The sequence below is a fragment of the Pieris napi genome, chromosome Z, assembly GCF_905475465.1.
Source record: "Pieris napi chromosome Z, ilPieNapi1.2, whole genome shotgun sequence".
In the NCBI taxonomy this organism is placed as follows: Eukaryota; Metazoa; Arthropoda; class Insecta; order Lepidoptera; family Pieridae; genus Pieris; species Pieris napi.
Genome location: NC_062259.1, coordinates 3,191,601 through 3,206,563, shown reverse-complemented (window position 1 = coordinate 3,206,563; position 14,963 = coordinate 3,191,601). Strand labels below are relative to the sequence as shown.

Genomic DNA, 14,963 nt, shown 5'->3' with positions numbered 1-14,963 from the left:
ACTTAAGTTTTTTGTGCGTTGTTCAAGCAGTTCCTTCGTCCGTAGATTTATCTGAATGATTGAATACAGGAAGTTCCCTGGTTCGAACCCCGTTAAGATACTTATTCGAATTGGCACAGCGGGCTATTTGTTACTTTACAACAAAATTGTTGTTTGATTTGCTATTTTAAAAGAGTACCGAGAGTTTTTAACGCCGGCTTTTTCTCTCGGCCTACACCCTCTGTCTTCTTTGCCGATGAGAAGGGATGTTTACCGATTCAAACTTAATGACGTGGAATAAGTGATACCTGTATCTTATATTCCATAATAAACATTTTTTTTTATTTTGTTAATTAGAATGCAGAAATAAGTTTCCCTGAGATTTCATGTCTCACATCATCATAACACCAGAGCCTTGAGTGAGGTGTACCCAATGGAATAGTGTCTGACTAACAAAGCTATGAATAAGTTAAAAGCCATAAATGATAATACATGGTACCTACGTAAAAAAAAACAGTTATAATTACTTGACATTCGTAAAATATTAAAACTGTTACACAAGTTCGTTTGTAATTTTGTTTATTTTATAAAAAATGTCGAATCAGTTACGATCAAATTCCTAGAATGTGAAAAATCATATTTCCACAGCACTCCCGCTTTGGTTATTTTTATCATAACATATATGTGAAAAAATTATTATGTAGGGTGTATTTATTACAGTAACAGAAGCATAGAAGTCCAAATTAAAGACGCCATATTAAAATGTTCGTCTCTCTGAACACAGGGAAGGTCTGATCCACGTGTGAGGTTTAGGTGCCCATTGCCCAGCCCAGACCGGTAATCTGACATCCTGACACTAGATTTTATAGACGGGAACCAACTTCTCTTTATACACCTATGTTCGTGAAGTTGAAATGAGTTTAAGAAATTAAATAGTAAATAATATTATAAAACCTCATGCTGTTCGGATGAACGCAATTCATCAACAAATCAACTCATCTCAAATCACTACTGGTTCGAATTGAAAAATTATTTGTGTTGTATAGTCCACTCATCGAGGAATATATATTATATAATATAATGCACAATATATATATAATGGTTTATAGATATATATCACTACGAATTGACGAAGTTGAAACTCCACATATAGCAGCATCAAATAAAGCATTTATCAGATTAGCAAAGTTAAAGTTACAAATAAATATTTACGATGTCTAAAAATATATTTCGCAACTTTCAAACAGTATAATTAAATTGAATAATTGTTTAATATTCAATGATTTAAGTTAAAGGATCTTGTCGCTTACTTACGATTCACAATTATTCACTAATTTACATACTCTTTGTGTCCGTGGTACAAATGAAAAACCAGATACGAATCGACCTTTACGATAGTGCTTACAGATCCCATATCGTCGCGTCGAGTAAACTGTTCATGAAAGACAGGATAGTATCGTAGACTAGTCACCTAAACTAACCCTATTCTGCGTCATCATCTTTAAAATAAAGGCCCCTTTATCCGTTATAAATAGAAATGACTGAAAACTAGGTCCAGTAAATGTGGAGGAATTTTCCACAATTCGAAGCCATCTTGAATGACAGCCATTGCTACTCTGACGTGTGTGAGGGGGCGTTATCTTGGTGGAACAAAACAATCATGCAACTTTGTTATTTGTCTGGCGTATAAAGTTCCTATAATAGAAGCTCCATAATTAACGTAATCGATCATTCGATTTTTCCGGTACAACCCCAGAAAAATCTGGCCATGACGGAAGGAATCGCTTTAATTCGAATCTCTTCTAGTTCAACTCATGGTCTTGAAGTCATATTTCGTCTATCAATCGAACTAAAAGTTAGTCAACATTTTATTGCAAAAAACCAAAACAGTTTTATGAAATTATCAGTCTCATTTGTTTCTGCGCGTCAGAAAACATTCTGGGCACTCAGGCGCCATGACACTTTTTTCATACCCTAATAGCTGTGTATAATGTTATACACTTCCTATATAGTACGGGAGGTAGCAACGTTTTCGAGAAAGAATTTCAGGTCAGCTGATTTTGTGATATGTCTTCCTTCTTGCACTTCCGGTTAGAGTCTGGGCAATCTGGCTGGCGGTAGCGGTTGCGTTCATTAGTGCGCATCCTATCTGTCCAGGTAATAATCCTGGATTTTAAAAGCATTTTAAGAAGCGTAATTTTTAATTTTTCGTTTTTAAATAAGTCTACCTGACATACTTTTTTTATTGCCAGACATTTTTCACATTGCTATGTGCCAGACGCGATTTTAAGTTTTTTTTTTATAAAAATTTCAAAGTATTTTAGAATGTCTGTAATTTTAATATTATGTTATTTAAATATAAGAAAAACTAAAAATGAATTTGCCAGACATTAATTCGATTGTTAAGTCTTGAATTAAAATGAAAAAGTCATGAAAAGTATTGCAGTATGATGCCTTTCATTGGTAATAAAAACATTTACATTCTACAATACTTTGAAATTTTTATAAAATATATATATATATAATATATTGTGTGTGTATATATTTTGTAACTTTTTGTAAATTTTATTTTGTAAGTTTTTCAAGGAATGAATGAGGCTTAATTATTATTATTATATTATCAAATGTTATAAAATTCAAACAGCAGAGTATCAGAGTATGTACTCAAAGTTTCACACAGGTTTCGTGTCTAAAATAAAACTGCACTCCGATTAGTTTCAATGTTACTGGTTGAATATGAAAGCTTTATAAAGTTAAACGAATTTAGTTTAACCGAAAAGCCCCCGGTTTGTGAGCTCGTTGAGGGTAAAAAGCTGTTTCCTGAAAGCCATGTTCGCGATAGTGCTTTTTCAAAGAAGCCAGCAAAGGCAATAGGACTGTAATAATTGGCACCTAAGGTGCTAATTACAACGACATTGTACTAAATAACTTGATTTGAAATTGAATTTGTCGGTTGTATGAATAATATTAAAATAACTTTTTCGTAAATGGTATTTATCTGACAATATTATAGTCGTTTTAATACTTAACTAAATTTTCGTTAAAAATTTGATAGTGTCAACTTGTATTAAGTTTTTAATGTCTAGTTATGCAACATATGACTGTCTACTTCGTTGTCAATCCAATGTATTCTAATTATTTGTATCTCAATGCAAATTGCAATCACCAATCAAGTTAACATTTTGCACCAAATATACGTCAAATATTTACCAAAAAATTGTTCTAAGTTTGTAGTCAACAGTAAATTGAATACAATGTCAGGGCAACAAAATAAGTTAATAATAAACTTTTAACTGTAAGCTTTTTCATCAAAGGGTTAAATAAAAACGTTCAACGTTAGCACAGTTACAATGCCAGAGGCTACTTCCGTTAAAATTAAACTAAACTGCTACAGTCAACAAAGCAGTGCCGTCCCCAGACTGAAAAAGGCAAAATGCATTCCAAAAACATTTCCCATTTTTTTAAGGGCTCTTTTTTCTGTTAGTACCTAGAAACAAAGGAAATGTGTGGACTTTTATACTGTATGATTGTTAAATGTAAACGAATGCAAAAATTTGTTTGTTAGGCTGTAATCTAATTTTAAATTCCAATACAAAAGACATATTGTTGTGAATTGAATTCTCAAAATATAGACACAACATGATTGTATAATAGAATATAGCGTTATCGATAACAGATTTCGATGCTTTTTAATCTTTAATAATTTCTGATCACATTACGCTTTAATTATAATATTACGACGAAATATTTTAAATTTAAAAGTAATGAATTATAATATTACGACGAAATAAATCAAATTTAAAAGTGTAGTAATAAAGGTGAATATAAATCAATGATTAAGCTGCATAACTTATCATTACACCATGACATGATATTATATATGTATATAATAAAAATAAAATACTGATTATTAGCTTCCAACAGCAGTAGGCATCAGGTGAAATAGGAGCACGCACTAACATTACAGTAAAACCAAATACATCGCAAATGGATTCTAATTAAGGTTTAAAATAATAACACGAATTCAAGTCCGACGAAAAATGATTCGACGTAAATGATTTTTGGATAGAGTTACGGCCCGAGGGCGTAATTGTATGTAGGGTCATCAAGTTAGCGTCAGCAACCTAAATTCGAGATAATTAACGTCGGTTCATCGGTGTTAAACCAATAACCACGGAGTTAACATGGTTTATGCGAAAATTGAATGCCATGTTTGGGGTCGATTTTCCGCAGGTCAGGTTAAAAAATAAACCATGCATAAAGGTACGGTACGCCTAAGGTAAAAGTAAAATTGATTTTGATAATATCGAAATACTTTAAATAGCGTGAAACCACTGCGCTACGATTTCATCCTCCATTAAATATATCTATTCTATTATGTGTCACAGGTATCGAACTTTTAAATCTGTGTAATAAAACTTTAAACTTCAAAAACAAAATTCTAAATGACCATATACACACTAACATTACTTTTACTAAAATAAGCCAAATTCAGAAACGCACTTCACGACGCCCTCACAATCTTATTGTACCGAAGTTTAGAACCAATAACGGTAAAAAAACATTGAGCGTTGGGGGAGTGCTGCGGTACAATAGACTTCCACAAAATATAAAAAGTGCAGACAGCCTGGCAATATTTAAATTTAGACTAAGAGACCATCTTCTAAGTGATCCCAGTTACCTGCGGTAATGAAAGTCCACCCAAGTTATACTTCGATAATTGATCCTTGAAGCTTAAGCACGACGTGATAAATTGTATTTTTAGTATATAAGTCTCATGTAAGTGACTATTGTCTGTTATGAGAATAAATAAATGTCTTTAAACCTAACTTTTAAATGTTGTAAAGTGTTAGTAATGATATTAACAAGTGTCGAACATTATTGTAATGGCTTTTAGCTTTTATGTAATAAAAATTTATTCTCATCTGTTATATCGATCACATGTGCATAATATAATTATAATTGACCGTGTCTCGTCGCTTTGGTTGCATCGAGGGTTTCGAGCTGGACGTTAATTAACTTTGTTACGGTGTAACTACGGGGGCTATTAAAACTCCAAAATCTATACGTCATTTATATTTTTAGTCAACGGTCGACGTTGGAAACTTGGTAAATTAGTTTTAACCATTTCATACATATATTATATGATATTGTTTTTTCTCAATATTAAGAAGGGTAGCTTATTATTCTTATTTTTATAAAATTAAAAGCTGATTACGTTTGTTTTGCCATGTATATTATTTCTAGGAAACATTTTTTTAGTTCAATAAAAATAACTATCTAAAATAATAAATAATAGGGGTTGATCGCAGTGAGGTGAAAATTAAAGGTTGTATGTATTTGTGTATGATGGATCATAAAAAATTAAAAACAAAAAAAAATTGTCGAAAAAATAAAGAATTTTGTTTCGGGTGGACTCATCACTTATGGGTTTGAAAGATAGTACCCGATTCTCAGACTTACTGAATATGCATAAAAATGTTCATAAGAATCGGTCGAGGCGTTTCGAAGGAGAAAGGGAGCGAACATTGTGACACGAGAATTTTATATATATATATAAAGATTTTTAATTAAGATCTGCTATTACCATTTGACACGTGTCTCATTGCCTGGCAATAAAACAATAATTACAGAGTAGATTTATCAGTTATTGGGATATATATTAAGGATTAAATAGACAAGGGGCCTATTTCACATTTCCCATAAATGTTAGGAAGGAAATAAATTTTAACTTATCACGGTAAATAGTATAGATTTATATAATATTTGACAATCAAATATTTAGAGAAGCATAGACAAATGTGCAGCTCAAATTGGCAACGATATAATTGTTGCTAGCTTTGGCTTAAAAATTTGTGTTATAAAAAAGTGGAGGATTTAATGGCACACTGCCAAACACATAGTCTACCATTCGAAATATACACGTATTTATTTATACCATATAAGTTACGGAAGACCCCTACATAAATAATTTGTTTTTACGTAAGGACCCACTGAATTTATACAAAAGTTACAATACGATATACCATATTGAATTTTGTCAATCGAAAAATATTTCACGAGTAGCACAACCCCACCGCCACCACTATTATCAAAAACTCACCCCCTCTCACGTCAAAGCAACTTATTTTTAAAACAAATGTAGCACACTGTAAAAAATGCAACACGAAGCTATTTCAATCGTCAGACTGAAGGAAACTATAAAGTTATTTTAACAATACAATTTTATACCAAAGCGTTAGGCAAATTGTATTCTAATAATAGTGAAGTCCCAGTAGGTCTCGGAATAAAAGTGTAATAATTCTGAAACTATATACGGATGTCGTTCAACGATTTTGTAAAGAGCTTTTGATTAAAAGCCGGGAATGCATTCGCTTTGTGTTAGCGGAGCATAATTTAACAGATGGTCAATCACGCTATCAAGACTTTAATTTGTTCATTTTTGTACAAAGTTGGAATTTATCCTTTGACGTGATGTTTATTGATATTTTTAGTATCAGGGTTATATTTTCCGATTCGGGAATCACGTTTTCAGAGTTTCGTAGGCTTCACTAACTCCATTTATTTCACAATTTTAGGGTATTTAATATTAAATACCCTTTGTAGTCGTCAATTATTAAAGGTATGTATAAGAGCGTACTCAGGGGGTGAGAAGGTAATTTTATTAAGGTTTGATTGTGATTGATCAATAGCATCTCTGGTCCATTACGTTCACTCATGACATATGGCAACACTTGGTCTCGTCGGTTTGAGAATGGCTTTATTTAGCCCAGTTATGTTTTCTATAATTTATGTAAACAATCCTCTGGCAATATCTACATTGTTTGCAAATAGCTTGTCGGATTGCTCAGACTCAAACTTAAACACAAACTTTGCATTTGGAAAATTGACCTTCAAAGTGTGAAATCTTTGTGCAACAGTTAACACTGTATAATGTATATGTTTTTATTTTAATTATTTTTTGGAGATATCTATCTCTCTCGAGTATAGAAAATCGAGTGTTGTACTCGTATTTGGTAAACGCACTATGTATAGGACATACATACGTTTTTGTAAATTTTAATATCAAGAATACTCCTAAGCCGTATTGTTATGCCAATCACAAAAAATAATGTGAATACAAAAAATCCAGTAAGTATTTATAAAGCTGAACAAAATCAATAATTCAAAAATTGTTTCATAGAACTCGGCTGTTATATTACACTTATGAAGCTATTATTAAATTTTGCAAATCAATAACACCCACACAAGTAGGTTAGTTTCATGGTTAACTTGATATTCGATTCAAGTTTAATTTATTAACAAACCGCTCGATAGAACTCATGCTATAGTGTTGGAAAAATTACGTACTCTGTAACTTACGTATAAGATACTAATAAAATCATGCAGTAATAAGCCAATTATTATAAGGAACTCGAAGAAAAGATACAATTGATCAATTTACCGACATTTTAAAAAATTCGAATATAAAGAGTGGCTTAAGTCTTATGGCTAAGAGAGGGAATTTGTAAGTGAACGCTATGCAACAAATGTGAATTTATTAGAAATATTCTTACATAAATAATTTCAAATAATAAAATTCACTGAGGAGCTTTGTTCTCTGAAAGTAATTTGCTTAGCTTATTTGATTGGAGTTATTGAAAAATTCTAATAAGATTCCCATTTCTATTATGTTTCTTTATTTAATCTAATTCTAGTAGCATTAAAAAAATTGCTAGCTACAAAGTAAAATAAATTTATATTATTTCCGTTTTATTTTTTAATTCAAAAATTTCCTTTTCAATTATGTGTTTTTATTTAATCTAATTCTAGTAGCATTAAAATAATTCTAGCTAAATAGATAATAAATATATATTGTTGCCGTTTTAATTATTAATTCAATAATTTAATAACATTTCCTTTTCAATTATGTTGTTTTATTTATACTAATTCTAGTAGCATTAAAAAACTATAACTATATAAATTTATCTAGCTACAAAGTTAAATAAATTTATATAATTCCCGTATTTTGTTATAATTCTACCGTAATTTACACATTATAAAAAAATAACAAGCAACGAAACCTATAAGTTTATCACTGTTAGTTAACAGAATTCAACTATTAATTTTACAATATATCAAAAGCTTACAGAACTGTTTAAGTAAAGTGAACTGAATGTCATATATTACCCCTGTATTTTCATCAGCAAATTTGTATTCACTCTGAACTAAGCTAGTTTATTTACAGGCGATTTTAATATAGCCTTCCGAATGCCTCGTGTGTGCATTAACACGTCGCTTCACACAATATCGACACAGTGCAGTTTCATGTTATCTGTCAACGATATTGATGTACCGACCTAAAATTCTGAGTGCCGAATATAGTAATTACACGAAATTTAATAGTCACAATGCTGGTTCATTTATATTTGATTTAAAACGTTTAATTAACATTATTGGAAGACAAACAGTTTGCTGTTTCAAATGAGTATTTATATCACATGTAAATTACCGTGAAGTGTTCATTCGTTTGATATTTTGCATTAATTATCGTCAATGTTCTTGTTACAAATTAATTTAATACTTTTTTTTTAATCAGGTCAGATCATAATTTGCTCTACTCTAATTGGTTGTGGTTATTTTGTTCTATGGTCACTTAAATTTGTAATAAATTTCACTCTGTGTCTAACTCTTAGTACACAAAAAAATTTTTAAAATACGTAAATTTAGTTACACTAGTGTCAACGACCCACGTACATTACAATTAACGCTAAGTGAAATTAATGTCAAAATGCACTGCGTCAAGGAATATGTACATCTGGCGTATATAGGAATTGGCCTACATTTCGGGTTCCTCGACTAAATACCACGCTCATAGTACCGAGTTACTCATGTCACTTTACATTAAGATATTTAGTATCTACCAGCACCAGTGATTACTGGAGTAGGTGATTACCTACTCCAAAAGATTTTAAATAATTTTTATAATAATTTAATTTTATGGCTGAAGGCTACTAATTATTAATGAATACAAGTCCTGCAAGCCTCATTCCTAACGGTCAAGTGCCTTATTGCAATTATTATTATTAAAATACAAAAATAAAAATTAACAAAGGACATCTGTGTTATAGTGATTGTAATTATAAAAAATAAGTTAAAGTCCAATATCATTTAAAAGTTAATTAGGTGAAGATGTTGAAATATTTAATTTATTAAAACAACGTTTAGAATCAAATATTTTTAGTGATATTTCATCAAAAACCAAAAGATTTTAAGCTTAATATTACTATCAAAGCTAAGAAACAAAATTTCAAATTAAATTATTTCCTTTTTTTTTCTCAAAATACTATTGAATTAAAACAGTAATATTATTTAAAGTTATACGCACCGCCGTTATTCGTAGCCGCCCGTAACTCGTAGCAGTTGCACTTACCTTGCAGCCCTCGCACGAAGTGACGCCGTAGTGGTATCCTGAAGCTTTATCCCCGCACACCTTGCACGCCGCCTTCCCACTCCCTGCACCTGCGCCCTCCGCTTGGGCCTCTGCAACAGATTGCCAATTATCAATGGTCCAAGAGATGATGTGTCAATTTATTTCCTTTAACGAAAATTCTCAAGCCCCAGAATTGCTTCATTCAATAACTCATTAAAATAATCTAGATACTTAGGGTCCTTCAAGAAAAGAGCGTACCAATTCTTGAAAGGCCGGCAACGCACTCGCGAGCCCTCTGGCATTGAGAGTGTCCATGGGCGGCGGGCGGTATCACTTAACATCAAAAAAAATTTGTTATGAATTAAAGCCACGATCAGTAAATTATTTGTAACGTTTTACGATACATAGACGTTTTGATGTTGTATATTATATATCTAATACATATATAAAATTCTCGTGTCACAGTTTTCGTTGCCATACTCCTCCGAATTTTGATGAAATTTTTTGTGCTTATCCGGTATCTATGAGAATCTGCCAACATCTATTTTTTATCCCCCTAAATGTTAGGGGTACTCCACCCCTAATTTTTTATTTTTATTTTTTAGACAAAATTTTTAATTTCTACTTTTTTATGATACAACATGAAAAAAGACATACAACCCCTAATTTTCACCCCTCTACGATCAACCCCTATTTTATTATTATAAATGATATACATGGACGTTTGCCCGGTCAGCTAGTCTAATATAAAATTCTCGTGTCGCGGTGTTTGTAGTTAAACTCCTCCGAAACGTCTTGACCGATTCTCATGAAATTTTGTGTGCATATTGGGTATTTCTGAGAATCGGACAACATCTATTTTTTTATCCCCCTAAATGTTAAGGGTAGTCCACCCCAATTTTTTTTCTTTAATTTTTAGATAGTAAAAATGTTTTTCTTTTTTAAAGATCAATCTCTATTTTTTATTATAAATGATATACATGGCAAAACGACGTTTGTCGGATCATCTAGTCTTTATATATATAATTCTACTGTACGTGTGTACTCTGAACTCCTCTTAAACGGATGGACCGATTTGATTGATTTTTTTTGTATGCATTCGGGTTTAGATTCACAAATCAGCCCGGTAGATGGCGCTGCAGTTGGAACTTTCATACTTTGTTTAATATCCTAATAGCTTGAAATATCACGCAGGACAACGCCTGTCGGGTCCACTAGTATTATACATTTATTTCTTGTCGTTTAATATTTAGAATGAAATATTAATTTTTCGCAAAATTTCCAGTGTCGCTTTACCAGCCTTTCTATTTTCTGTCCATAGTTCAGCAAATCTCATAAGTAAAATTTTAAGCGCATCCCTTTCAAACTTTGAGATTGCTGGCTTGGAAGAAGCTAGTAACGCTTTTTTAATTTCATGCCCAGGTCAAAACATTCCATTATCTCTAAATTCACAGAGGAGCTGGGATGACACACATTGCAAATTGACTTTTGACGATCTTTTGAGTTGTAGTACAGGTTCGGCGCGTGCTAGGCTTTTGGCCGTGGGTACGCATGAGGCCGGTTACTAGCTTCACGCTTACCCTTCGTCAAATACAGGAACTTTTCTTGAGCCTGACACGCTTCGAATCGCAACCTGTCTACGGCTTGGGGTTCCGGTCTACGCTCCTCATATATGTCCCTGTGGCAGTGATGTCGACAAGTTAGGACATCACGGCCTGTCATGCCAAAAAAGTGCAGCCGCTTCTCGAGACATGCCGCACTTAACGATATCATACGCCGTTCCCTTGCCACCGTCAACGTGCCAAGTCTACTTGAGCCGAGTGGTATAGCAAGAGACGATGGCAAAAGACCGGACGGTATGAGTTTGATTCCATGGAAGATGGGTCGGGTACTGGTATGGGATGTAACCTGTTCAGACACGCTGGCCCCTTCCCATCTACATGGAACCAACTACAGAGCTGGTGCGGCTTGTGAAGCGGCTGAAAAAAATAAAGCATGCAAATACAGGGGTCTGGGCTCAGAATATGATTTTGTCCCATTCGGTGTCGAGACCCTTGGTCCGTGGGGTCCTAGCGCTTTAAGGCTTTTTAAAGAAATTTCAAAAAGGTTAGTCGACATCACAGGATACCGAAGATCTGGCAGCTACCTCGGACAAAGAATTAGTCTAGCGATTCAAAGGGGGAACGCTGCCAGTATCTTCGGAACCTTGCCTAAAGGGACACCTTTTAATAATATATTTTAGTTTATGTTAAGTTTAGTTATTTATTTCAATGTATATTATTTTATTTTTATATTTTAATATCTTTTAGAATGTTATATTTACGAATTTGGAATAAAATTCGCATTCTCTCTTAAGCTATTCTGTTATTAAGGTGTGTTATTGGCATGCTAGTTGCTTATTAATGCATGTATCTGAACGCCTCACTTGATATCCAAAATAGATTAACCATTAGGAACGCTTTTCATCTGAAAATTAATAAACCATGTTTGGGTATTATATAGGCCTACATAATTCGGATTCCATTTGCTGGGAGTGCGTTATTTGTATGAACGCCGTACATATTTCCCAAAGCATTGTGTGTGACATTTGATTCATTATTATTATGATTGTTTTGTTCACAATCGCTGAAATATCTACCCTGGAAATTTCTATAAAGCATCCAACTAGAAATACCACAAATATTTTGCTGGTGTGATGAAAATCATCAGATTATTTTTTATGAAAATGTGGTTTTAATTGGTATACACGAATAATTGCATAACATTAATAATATAGCCTTTTTATTCCGAAACTCTGATCTGTGCCATGACATTATGCTATGTTAAAACAAAATCGAGCCTAATTATAAATAGTAGTAAAAACTAAAATTTGTAGTATGAATAATTTTATTATTTTGAGTAAAACTGTATTATTGTAGTTATACTTCTTTAGGCGCGTTATGAAAAATTGATGAGAGTGAAATTTTACGATGCGCGCGCACCGTGACACAAAATTAACAGAATTAAGTTGCCCATGGAAGATGCTACGGCATTGGACATAATTTAAAAACAACATTCGAATAGTAATAGAATTTATGTTACACTAAATGTAAGAGAATAATAATAAATATTTATTTATTTAATTTTTCAAGTGTAAACTGAACTTTATTGACTATAATGACTCCTTTTCCAGTCTTTGATTATTTAATTGTAATTAATTATTTGCATGCAATCTAAAACTATTTTTAATGCCAAATAAGTATAATTTCTTACGCGCATACATAAGTACACGCACCCTTTTTTTTATTGGGCGCAAACGAGCCTATGGGACGCACAAAAAGGGCAGTCAGCCTATGGACCCCATGGCCTACCCATTTATAGTGGGTGCGTTGCCGGCCTATGAGGGAGGAGTATACACCGGGAGTCGTCCACAGTTCGGTAAGCAAGACTATTGTAACTTAGTAGAAAATGATTTTGATATGATTTTGTGTACTTTATTTAATAAATAAATAAGTTAAGGGCTTATTTATAGTGAATTAAACTGTCAACTACAAGCATGTTGTATGTGAAACAATTCTTGCTGTTGACAGTGGTAAGGTTGAAGTGGTGAGGATTAGAATATAATATTCATTTAAAATGGAAACAATTTATTTCTGGTACGTTTATTGAATTCCTCGTGATATTTCCGAGAAAAATTAATAAAAGTATTTATAAATGATGTTGTTTTACGAAATAGACAACTTCACGTAAATATGGTAGATAAAGTACTATTTATCTACAAATATTATTAAAAAGGCGTTAACCTATCATTGAAGTGTTTAAATTATCTTAGCCAATGAAACCACTAGTAAGCTCCTGATTACTTTTATATTAGCAGGATCATATAAAAGGATCCGACAGGCGTTGTCCTGCATGATATTACAAGCGATTAAAATATTAAACAAAGTAAGAAAGTACCTAAATTATCTATTCACAAATCAGCTTGCAGCAAGCAGCAATAGTTCATTGATATACACACGTACAGTAGAATTATATATACATATATGTTAGCTATCCTATCTTTTAAGTTGCACACTGCACACGGTGTGCAATTTTATTGAAATCGGTTAAGTAGTTTAGCAGTCCATAGCGGACAAGCAACGTGACGCGTTATCTTCTAATATATAAAATTCTCGTGTCACAATGTTGGTTCCTCCTCCGAAACGGCTCGATTTTTTATGCATATTCAGTAAGTCTGAGAATCGGCACCCCAAATAACTTTTTTATTTTTTAGAGAACGTTTAGTTTTTTTTTAAATACAGCATACAAAAATACAAACAACCCCTAATTTTCACTCCTCTATGATCAACCCCTATTTTTATTATAGTAGATAGTTATCTATATCTATCTATATCTATATCTATATCTATATCTATATCTATATCTATATATTTATATATATATCTATATATATAAAAGAAAGTCGTGTTTGTTACAACACTTATAACTCGAGAACGGCTAGACCGATTGCCATGGTTTTTGATTTGTTGGATTTGTTTCCGTCCCGAATAGCAGAATAAGCAAATAAAATATCGGATAAGTTATCGAATAACAATAAATAAATTAATTAATTTTACGAATGCAAAAACCATATGGTGCCATCTGTTGACAAAACTACGCATCATTTTACGTCGAATTCGTGTCAGTTAAAGAAATTCCGATCTTGAGGTGAATGACGAGATGCTTAACCATGCTTTGATCCTGATCAAAAGATGTTGGATATCAGAAAGCGCTTAACATGCAGTATCGCCATATTGACGCTAGAGAGAAGATGCCTAATGTGTAAAACTGCCATTCTTCTTTCGCAATGGCAAGCAATAAAACATTTCTGTACTTGCAAAAAAGTTGTATTAATGTAATACTTAACATTAATGAAATCCTAAAATAAGTTAAATTAAAGTAACAACGATATTATAAGGTTGTAGGGCGGAACGAAGTTAGCCAGGTCAGCTAGTTAGTAATATTTTTATTGAACTAAAGAATGTTTTCTAGAAATAATATACATGGCAAATCAACGATTGCGGGTCAGCTAGTTTATATGTATTAAGATATGAGCCTTAAAAAATGGTTTCACGAAACATTGGAAAAATACCGACAGATGTTAAGTCACTGTCAAACAAAGAACTGAAAAAATTGTATGAAACTAGGCCACCTGTTACTGGATTATGCTCAATCTCGCAAAAATTAGTTTAGCCTCAACATCCGACGCTTTCTCGCTCCTTAACCTAAATCCAATAGTCCACATTACTGGTGATGTACCGGTCCTAAACGAATTAAATAATATTTACTATTATTATCATTTCTTTATCGGAAAAACATTTTATGCTTGATGTCTATCTAATCGAAAGAAAAACCATATTTTAAGGAGAATTTCGTGTTTTTATTATTTACCAAAAAAAGAAAATTTATTTTTTATTATTACTACATTTTAGCAAGTTTCAATTTAGATGATGGACTGTACATTTGTATTAATTTTAAGTGCTTCCTGCTTGAATTAAAAATCGAATTAAAAATATAATTAATTCAAATAAAGCGGATTAATATAATTTCTATT

The 14,963-nt window shown here is 32.3% G+C and overlaps 1 protein-coding gene across 3 annotated transcripts in view; it reads right to left on the bottom strand.

The window, feature by feature from the left end:
- LOC125062664 (ecdysone-induced protein 78C) overlaps positions 1 to 14,963 on the bottom strand; it is a 38,069-nt gene that overhangs the window by 5,738 nt on the left and 17,368 nt on the right. For 2 of the 3 annotated variants that reach the window (XM_047668718.1, XM_047668717.1), the window contains one exon: positions 9,347 to 9,501. In XM_047668718.1, the coding sequence (XP_047524674.1) occupies positions 9,347 to 9,501 (155 nt within the window). The remainder of the gene's footprint in view (positions 1 to 9,346; positions 9,502 to 14,963) is intronic. The other variant, XM_047668719.1, reaches the window with a different exon arrangement.